Source organism: Peromyscus eremicus, chromosome 8a (genome assembly GCF_949786415.1).
Source record: "Peromyscus eremicus chromosome 8a, PerEre_H2_v1, whole genome shotgun sequence".
NCBI classification, from domain to species: Eukaryota; Metazoa; Chordata; class Mammalia; order Rodentia; family Cricetidae; genus Peromyscus; species Peromyscus eremicus.
Genome location: NC_081423.1, coordinates 61,499,041 through 61,508,830, shown reverse-complemented (window position 1 = coordinate 61,508,830; position 9,790 = coordinate 61,499,041). Strand labels below are relative to the sequence as shown.

The 9,790-nt window shown below is 53.3% G+C and overlaps 1 protein-coding gene across 1 annotated transcript; it reads right to left on the bottom strand.

Annotated features, from left to right (window-relative positions):
* Positions 1–3,226: 3,226 nt before the first annotated feature.
* Unc119 (unc-119 lipid binding chaperone) lies at positions 3,227–8,931 on the bottom strand. The gene is made up of 5 exons (XM_059269550.1): positions 8,606–8,931; positions 5,012–5,125; positions 4,462–4,564; positions 4,124–4,296; positions 3,227–3,894 (listed from the first exon to the last, which is right to left on the bottom strand). Exons 1-5 carry the CDS (start codon positions 8,823–8,825, stop codon positions 3,782–3,784), a joined length of 723 nt encoding a protein of 240 aa, XP_059125533.1. The 5' UTR covers positions 8,826–8,931; the 3' UTR covers positions 3,227–3,781.
* Positions 8,932–9,790: the final 859 nt, after the last annotated feature.

The following is a 9,790-nucleotide window of genomic DNA, read 5'->3' as shown; positions in this document are numbered from 1 at the left end:
TTGTTTTTTGTTTTTTTGAGACAGGATTTCTCTGTTTAGCTGTCCTGGAACTTGATTTGTAGACCAGGCTGGCCTTGAACTCACTGAGATCCACCTGCCTCTGCCTCCCAAGTGCTGGGATTAAAGGTGTGCACCGCCGCCTGGCTTTTTTTGTTGTTATTAGGTATGTTTTTAAGGTCATACAGAGATATATTTTAGATAGATAGGTGATCTTCAAACACGTTAAAGACTTAACACAATACGACATTTAAAATGTTTTAATAACCTAAGGCTTTTCTTGACAATGAGACACGTCTGCTCCTAGCAGCACTGATCTGCTTCAAAAAAGGATGATGGGCATCGGAGAACCTCCCTATTGGAGGCTAGCCACTTCGGCAAGAAATTACCCTTGCCTCGACTGCTAACAGTATGCTATCCAAACTGGACAAGCAGGACACAAGAAAAAGTGACTGCCAAACTTTGTTAAGACAGGGTAGGACAGTCCTTTAAAATTTCCTGTTTCTCACCAGGCTGTAGTTGCGCACACCTTTAATCCCAGCACTTGGGAGGCAGAGGCAGGTGGATCTCTGTGAGTTCAAGGCCAGCCTGGTCTACAGAGCAAGATCTAGGACAGGCTCCAAAGCTACACAGAGAAACTCTGTCTGGGGGGGTGGTGTTTCCTGCTTCTCAGAAAAGTCTGTCAGATATTCTGGGTCTGCAGGCTGAAGATGAATGCCCCAACATCACAGAGGAACCTATGGTGACTGCCCAGGCAGCCAGCTGTGTGTGTCACTTCTCTTAACTTTGCAGTGGCTTGCTCTGAACTTGGTGTTTACTCAGGTAATATTATATCCTCAGATCTCTGAGGGGGTTGAAGACTAGACAGTTACAGTTACAGCTCTCTTAATCACAGTAGAAAGCAAATTAGGTGCAAAGCTCTGAACTCTTCAGGAGAGGACAGCTGATGGCGTCTTTTCTCTAATTTGCCAAATACAAATTGACTGGACATTGTGAATGTATTTCTTACTTGATAATTGTTCTTGTTGTATATAGTTTAGTATATAAAGTTAGTACCTTTCCTTTCATTTTAGACAATACCTGAAAATTATTCTTATTGTATATAGTTTTACTATGTTAGAGTTAGGACCTTTCCTTTTTAATTAGACAGAAAGGGGGAAGTGTTACGGGAATTTTGTCTCTGTTGTGGCCCGATGTCCAATGGAATAGAGTGTTTGGTTTGAGAGTCGGGGTTCGCATTCAGCTGGCCGAGATGGATCATGGAGTTCCCCGGCAGACTCAGGACAAGAGAAAGAAAGGCCCTGGGAAGAGGATGAGGTGGGTCCACAGGGTTGCATGACCCTTTTGAGCCGGGAAGTGGACGGTGGTGGTGTGTGCCACAGTTGCTTGCAATTATCTCAGACTTTTATCTTTAATATTTGTCCCCGAGTTATATTTTCTAATAAACGGTAAAAGAAATTGCTGTAATAACATGTCCAGGTCATTTCTGCTCAGTCCTCCTCGGGATGCTTCATCTTCCTCAGAAGCAGCTGCAACTCCTGAGCTCAGTGGATGGATCTGCCTTTCACATCATAGCTACTGTCTCTCAAATATAAAGCTTGTCTCTGAGTCTTGGCTTCTTAGGCTGTTCCCTCTGCCTCAATGTTCTGTCTCTCTCTCTTTCCCATCTCTTTCTGTGTCTCTGTCTCTCTCTGCATATCTTCCTATCAGAGGCATCTTGGCTTTACATGCACTGATCCAAAGCTGCTTCCTTCAATAACTCTCCTGAGAAATCTCCAAGAAGGAAGAACAATTCTCCTGCTCCCTGTGTGCCCAGCAGCATATATCATGTTCCAGAGACAACAGTGTCTACTCATTTAAGAAGTCCCAAAGTTCCAGGCTGGGTAGATGGCTTGGTCCGTAAAAGTACTTACCACTTAAGTATGAGAACCTGAGTTCAGATACCCAGTGCTTACACAAAATGTCAGGGATGGCAGTGTAGTGTGCATCTCTAATCCCAGAGCGATGGCACTGGGGTGGAGACAGACTTGCCAGGTAGCCTAGCCAAATGGTGACCTGCAGGTTTCATGAGAGGTCCAGTCTAGACAAATACAGTGAAGAGTGACTGAGGAAGACCTAAAGTGTTGACCTCTGCCCTCTACAGACACGCACCCCGCCTACACATGAACATATATATACATACATATAGAATTCCAAAGTTCAGGAGAGATCTTGGCTCTCAGAGCTCCACAGAGCCGGCAGGAGCCAGGCATTCTGGGCCTCCCAGGGCTGGGGTTACTCAGCCTGGATGGTAGGCTGGTGTTAGATACGTGGAAAACAGGACCTGCAACATCACGGCGTGAACCCTAAGCTAGGCCCCCTCCTTCTTCAGTTCTTGAGTTCCCTCCACTAGAAGAGGGGCCTGGGAAGGGTCAGAGGCTAACGGAAGTATTATACACAGGACTTGCCAGGCTAAGGGTGTTGCAAGACTGCTGAGGGCAGGGAGATGACTCGAGGCCTAGCCAAAGTCCTGCCCTTCTCTGATGAGGGCCGAAAGCACACTTAAGTGTGGCCTCTGGGGGTCAGAGGAAGTGAAAAACAAAGCCACCTCCCCGTACTTTTCCTGAGTCGATAGTCTTCCCTCCAGTCCCTGCCCTGCCAACTCTACCTTTATGCCAAAGCTTCCCCTCCCAGACCTTGGGTCTCCATCATAGGAGGAATCCTAGCTTGTGCCATGTCCTAAATGCTGACTTAGATGTTAAGAATCTGAGGCCAGGAAAACCCACTGGCCAGAGGGCGCTGGGGCGTGGAAGGGTTTCTTCTCTTGCTATGAAGAAATGGTTGAATATGAAGCATTCCCCTGAAGGCTCATGTTAAAACCTTAGTCCCAGCTAGTGGCAATAGAGATGACCATGAGGGCCTAGATGGGGGAGACAAATGCAATCTTTGCAGAGAGTGTCTTGTTCTTGGCACCTCTCTCTCTCTCTCTCTCTCTCTCTCTCTCTCTCTCTCTCTCTCTCTCTCTCTGTTTCTGCCACCGGGTGAACAATTCTGTCCCAGGACACCTTCTCTATCATCCCTCTGCCTCACCACAGGCCCACATGATGGGGCCATGGACTGAAAGCTCTGAACTAAAGTAAACCTTGCCTCTTTTAAGCTGATTTGCCCATGTACTTTTATCAGATAAAATGTGACTAGCCCCCTCTACCCTCCCCTTTCCCTATAGACACACAGGCTGGCCACACCCAAGAACAGAAAAGGAGGTTTATTGAAAACTATATACAGTTTGTCCAGGTCCTACCACAGGCTGCAATCAGAACCCACCCCTCTCACACCTTGGGCAGTGTCTTGGCCCCTGATGGAGGAGGAGGAGGCCGGGGCTGAGACCAGGGTACCCACTGTGGCTCTTTATCTATGAACTGACAACTATAAATAGCCCGAAGTGGCAGGCAGGGGACAGGGAATGGATCCCTAACCTGATCTAGTCACAGCCTCAAGAAGAGAACACTATTCTGAAACTCAGGCCCAGTGGACCAGGTGAGGTGTCCAGAAGTCCTCTGCTTCCAGGAGGCCTTCCTGAACACCTTCCTGAACACGAGGGCAAACAGGCTCCCCGACTGCCCTTCCCCATGTGACGGGCCCCATGAGTTCCAGAGGCTTGGTCTAGGGATGCTGGGTACCCTTCCTCCCAACACTGACTCAGGGTCCAGAGCCACTGGAGCCGTCCCCAAGCTGAGATGATGTTGGAGAGGTCACAGCACAGGGACTAGGCCACAGCCTCATAGGCAGGGGCACTGTGGGGGGGTCAGGGTGTCCCGCTGTAGGAATAGTCTGCTTTATTGTGCATCACCAGCCGGTCATCCACGAAGTAGAAGCTGTCAGACTGTGTCTCATACGGGTGACGAATCATCTCACTGACTGCAAGAGAGGCCCAGCCAGGACAAAGGTCAGGAACCTGAGCCAGGCCACTAAGGACTTCAGGACTGGGATAGGGGGAGGCAGGCCTGCTTCCCTCCTGGTGGTGTGGCAGTGATACCGGGTAGAGAAGTGACCCAGGATGGGTGAAAAGGGGTCAGATGTACAGGCGCGACCCTCCCACCCCACCCCACCCCACCCCCACGCTCGGGCTCTACACATCTCCACTCACTTAGCTCCTCAGAGAGAGGCGGGAAGTCATAGATGTGCTCACAGGTGTTCTTGCTGCTGGGGATGCAGAAGCCGAAGTGGAAGTCAAAGCTTTTCAGGAGCTGGTTCCGGAAGTAGTGCCTCTCGATCATGCGGAAGTTGTTGACCGGCTTGTCTCCCACTGTGAACTCCACCCTGTGTTAAGAGAAGGGGGCAGAGGCTGAGAGTAGCCTCCATGCCAGCCAGCCAGCCAGCCAGCCAAGGGACCAGGCTCCAGGCAGACCACCAGTGAGAGGTTCTGGAAGGGCTGTTCCCACCCTCGCGCTCGCCCCCAGCCCTCACCCCAGCCCCGTGACTCACGTGGCTCCCACCTGCCTCAGGCGGAGGAAGGCAGGTGTGAACTGGTAGCGAACAAAGCGCCCGGCATTGGGGTCCAGGTCCCGCCGGTTGATGGGCAACCGTTCTGCAATGCACCCCAGCTGGGCTCAGCGGGCTTCAGGCTGGGGCCCTTGCCTCCTCCACCCTCCCCCGAGGGCCTCTGTTTGAACTTTTCCAAACTCTCCAGAAGTTTCTGGTACACTTTTGTTAAATGGTGGTCCCTAGGGTGCTCTAGGTCAACAAGTCACCAATTTTCAGGGGTTCTCAGAGCCAGAGGACGTGCACAGGATTATGGGAGGCCTTTGGGACTGCAGTTTCCAGGGAGGCCAGCAGAGGGCAGGCTGGCCAGTACTAAACAGGACTGTGCTCCCAAGATGTCCACCCTGAGAAACAGTGGCAGAAAAAGAAGCCTCACTGCCTACGGACACCTGAGTATGCTGGGGTTCGAGCCTGGACCCTGCTCTGACCCTCCTGTGGCTCAAGGAACCTAGGGAGCCCACTCTACAGTCAATGACCCACCTACCATACTCACCTGAGACAGGGGGCTTCTTGATTTCAAAGAGGACAGTGCCCGAGTCCATGTCCCGGATCTTGAACCTGACGAAGTCAATCTTGTAGATATTTTCCTCAGGGGAGCACAGGTAGTCTAGGGGAGACAGGCAGCTGAGCAAACAGGGACCCCCAAATGCCCACTGTCAATTCAGTTTCTGTGGGACCCTAAGGCTCACTCTGATCCCTCTGGCCACTGCCCTCCAAAAAAGAAAACTGTGACCCTATCTGAGAGAAGTCCCCACACAGCAGGGGACAGGATTCTGTTATGAGGACATAGTCAGCGATTAACAGCCTCATCCTAGTGGCCTCACAGGCTCAGGCGACGGAGGTCACCTCCACCATATCTTTCCTGGTTCCACCCTCTAGTTGGGGGACCCTTCTTTCAGCCTCTACTCTGCCAAATTGGCATGCATCCTTTGGACAACTAGGCCTCCTGTGTAGTAGAAGCTTCCAGCATGAAGGGGGACCTCACTCCAAAGGGAGCATGCAGCTCTGCCCCTTGAGGGAAGGCTATTATGGTTCTTCCTTGAAGTGTGCCCCACCCCATTACACACCCTGCGGCATGGCATACAGATCTTGAGGGGATTTCCCCTTGCATGGGTCGTTTTTGGGGACAGGTTGGTACCCCTTCCCTGTTCTCTTGCCCCTGGTTCCCACCCACCCCTACCCCCTACCCCCACCCCGCATAAGCAGCTTAGGTGAGCCCAGGTCCCTTAAGCAGCTTATGGGATCTCTGCTGACTCAAGCTGGGAGCCCAGGCTACTGGGGGAGAAGAGACTGGCTTTGCTCAACAGATCCTCTGCTGATCTCCCAATGGGAGGAAGTCTTAGCAAACAGAGGGAGCCCTTAGAGGTCATCTTTCCAGTCTTGGCCCAGAGCCACCGGCAGGGAGAAAGTGCTCTCAGAGAAGAGCATAGGCCAAGCCAGGAAATAGCGTGGCAGGTGCAGCAGGGTATGGATGAGGCGAGGAAGTCCTGGGCTCAGAAGGAAACCAGGGGAACTAGGCACTGCCTGGGGAGTTCATGGTGTGACCCTAATCACTCTTCTGTTGTTGCTGTTTTTAAGTCGGGGTCTCATGCAGCCTGGGCTAACCTCAAATCTACTATGTGGCAGAGGCTGGCCTTGAACTCCTGCTCTTCCCACTTCATGCAACTTACTGTTCTTACAGCAGCAACGGCAAGTCCTAGGGGAGGCCCTGGCAAGAAAATAGGAAGGAGCAGAAAAATGCTAGGGAGGCTTGGGTGCTGTCAACCTTCAAAGTACCACATCCTCCCGCTGACCCACAGAGGCCCGGAAGTCACCCTCTAGGCCCCTGGGCCACCTCCTATTCCTCTGTGGTTGGAAGAGGAAGTGAATACAAAGTCATTCTCTCTTCCCTAGGTCTGTCTCCTCCCCAAGCCTGGGCCGGCCTCCTCCAGGAAGCCCTCCTGACAGCCCTCTAGCACCTTGGAGCTTGGCAGAAACGATGTAAAATTTCAGAGAGGGTCCTGAGCCCTGACCTGTCCATCACAGCTCAGTAAGTTCTGACACAAAGCTGCTAAGAAAGGTGCTGCTGAGCAAAGGGGGAGGGGGAGAGGGCAGAAGTGGAAGCAGGATCCTAGTTGCCCAGCTCCCAGGAAACGCCTCCCTTCTCACCCTGTGCCCAGCCTGGGAACCTCTCCTCTCACTGGGAACAACTCACACCCAGACCTCAGTCTCTTACACTGCAAACTCCATCTGTCAGCCCCTCCGCCCTTACAGGGCGTGAGGGTCAGGGGTTGCCTATGGCTCAGGACACTGCAGCCACTCCCTCCCCTCTGCCAAGTCAAATGAAGCCTAAGACCCAAGGTCAGGCCAGAATAATGGCCCAGAACCCAACTGCTCTCCTGCTGGAGCCACAAATAGCTTCCTAAGCTGGATTCAGGGCCTGGTAATCCAGGAAGAACAAACCTCAGACCTGTGTGATTAGGGTCAGAAGACAATAGGCACTGTGGAGAGGCTTGGAACCCTATTTTCAAATCCCACACAGGACAGGGCTCTCACGGGGCGCTTGCCCTTGCTCACCCTCTACAGGCTATGAACTCCCTCCAGACCGGGAGACACGTGCTGTGACTTCACCTGGAGGCTTCCTTAGTTGCAAAACATGCCTTCAGTTATCCAGGAGTGAGGCAGGTGGTCCTGCCTTCCACCCATAGGGCTAAGCTGAACTGGAAGGGCTGCTGTTACAAAATGCAGCCCACTGGCTTCAACACCAGCCTGGTCCAGGCCCCTCCCTCCACTGATGCCTGCTTGGCCAAGGGAGAGACGCTCTGGAGGTCTAGCCAAGAATGCTGCTCCTGCCTAGCTCTGAAAGGAGGAGGGAGGCCCCTAGGGACCCAGATGCACAAGCTCAGGCCTGCCATCCTGGTCCCCTTCACAGCTGTCTGGGAGCCCTCCGCTCTCCTGCTCCTGCAGCTCCAGGGTTTAGGTCCGCTCTCGCACCTGGGTCCATCCCATAGGAAGAGACTGCGGGCTCACAAAGGGAGCCGGAGCAGGTTGCTGGTGACCCACTCATTCCAAGGCAGCATGCCATTCTCTCTCCAAATACCTTCCATTCCTCGAGGCCCAGCCAGCCTTCTGCCAGAAGACTCTCTAGCCCTTGCTCACCATCTGTAGTGATGTCTGCCTTTGCCCTGCATGCTCACTTATCTGCCTGTATGCAGCCGCTCTGAACCAAGTCCTGTGTAGCCTCCAGGACTGCTGATAAAGAGCCCCGTTGACAGAGCACGCACAGCATGCCAAGCATTGTCCAAAATCAGAAGACAGGCTTTATTTCACAATAACCTTGAGGGAGGTAACACTGTTCCCATTTTACAGATGAAAAAAAAACCATGCCCCTGGAAATGAAATTACATTCCCAAGGTCACAACAACCAATTATGGGGCAACACTGGGTCTCTAATCCAGGCAGCACAGCTTGGAAACAGTTCCAGTGGAGACTAGGCTTTCTTTGATGACAGAGCCTGGTTAAAAAAAAAAAAAACAAGGACCAGCCAGTCCAGGCTTGGGGTCACACGTTCGCTTCCATGACACAGCCCACAGGCAACATATTGAAGCACCCTGATCTGTAACGTAAACCTTCTCGGCAAGAGTATGGCCCTAGCCCTAATCGGGGAAGCAGGGTGAGGGCAGTAACAGCCAGGGAGCCTGAGGGTCTTCCTCGCCTCCACCTAGGCGGAGGGTAGGTGCTGAAGGCGGACTGCAAGTCAGGCACACTCCCCTGTGTGACCAGCCTCAAAGGGTCCCGAAGACTCCACAGGGGAAAGGGTTACAAATGCAGCTCCTGCCGCACCTCCACCATGGGAAAAGGGGTGGGCCCCTTGAAAAGGAAGGAGTAAGGAGAAAAGAAGCCCTATTACAAGGAGAGGATGGGGCGCATCAAGGGACCAAGGAAAAGAACAGATCTCAGGCTTGGAGGCAGAGGGAAAGTAAGGGGACACAGAGGAGGGGCGCTGCGTGGGGGAGGGGTGAGAGCGGGGGCCGGACTCTGAGCCTCGTGGGCCCCCTCCCGCGCTCTCCCTCCAGCCCGCCGGAGGCGCTCCCTTGCCGGTGCTCACCGCCCGTAATCCGCTGCAGCCCTAGCACGTCGTCCGGCCCGATGGGTTGCTTGCCCTGCAGCGGCCCCAACCTGGGCCCGGGGCCTGGCTCTGGCTCGGACTCGGACCCGGACTCGGATTCCGCCCGAGGCTCCCGCGTGGGCTCCACACTCCGGTTCGAGGCCCCTGGAGCGGGCTCCGCCCCCGGCCCGGTTCCGCCGCCGCCCTTCTTCACCTTCATGGCCTCGCGGGGCCGCGGATCCTCGCCTGCTGCCACCGCCGCCGCCGCCGCTGCCTGCGCTGGCTGGAGCCAGGGGAAGGGGGAGCGTCCGCCGCCCCACCCCCGGCCGGGCCCCAGGTGCCGTCCCGCCTTGGCCACGCCCATAGTGGGCGCGTCACACATGCCCCGCCCACCGTCTGGCATCTCCCCGGGTAGAGCCAGGATCCTCTGGGTCCTCTTGAACTTCATGGTTCTTCTGGATAATGTAAGGGATACTGAATACCTCTCCTCTCTCTGTGGGTTCCAACCTCAAGGTCTTTCCCTGATAGCTTCGTCCTGACTCCAGCTCAAGTCTCAACCTCCCACACCCACCCAGTTCTAAAGTACTTCCTCTCAATTACCAACTAGCCAGCCTGTTTTTTTTTTTCCAATGCATTAGGCGAAATTATTTGTATTTGTTCCCTGACCTTTGTTCCTCAAAGGCCAGCTCCATGAAAGCAGCCATACTGTCTCGATACTCTGTTCTCTGTAACAGCCCAGCACTAGCACAGTGCTCCTGGCAGCCAGTACCCACTATTTCCCTCTGTTGAACTTAAGAATTAATATTCCAGGGCTGTCACTGGCTCAAGCTATCCCCCCTAGAATTCCTGCTAAAAAGCAGAAGCAGATATTCACAGCTTTAGGCAGACACCACAGCCCAGGTGTCCAGACTGTACAGGACAATGAATGGGTCAGGGAGGGCAGACACATGGCCAGGTGGGACATGGAGGACCTGGGAGCTCAGAGCAGATCAGACTACTTCTCACACATGAGTGAGTTATGACAGGTGGTATCAACTCATATTCAACCAATGTTTATTAACAACCTAATATATATTTTTAAAGAGCCCAATATACAGAACACTTTTACATGCTTATCACATTTAATCCAACCCCCTTCTGAGAGTGACGTCATCAGTGCTTCCGACAGATGAAAACCTGAGGCTC

Bases quoted from the DNA above. Each gene is read 5' to 3' on its own strand.
- Unc119 (XM_059269550.1), bottom strand. From the start codon at position 8,825: ATGAAGGTGAAGAAGGGCGGCGGCGGAACCGGGCCGGGGGCGGAGCCC. The intron at 4,565-5,011 runs GTGAGTATGGTA...GGTGCATTGCAG, and splicing joins CAAGAAGCCCCCTGTCTCAG to AACGGTTGCCCATCAACCGG. The intron at 4,297-4,461 runs GTGAGTCACGGG...CTCTTAACACAG, and splicing joins CTGAGGCAGGTGGGAGCCAC to GGTGGAGTTCACAGTGGGAG.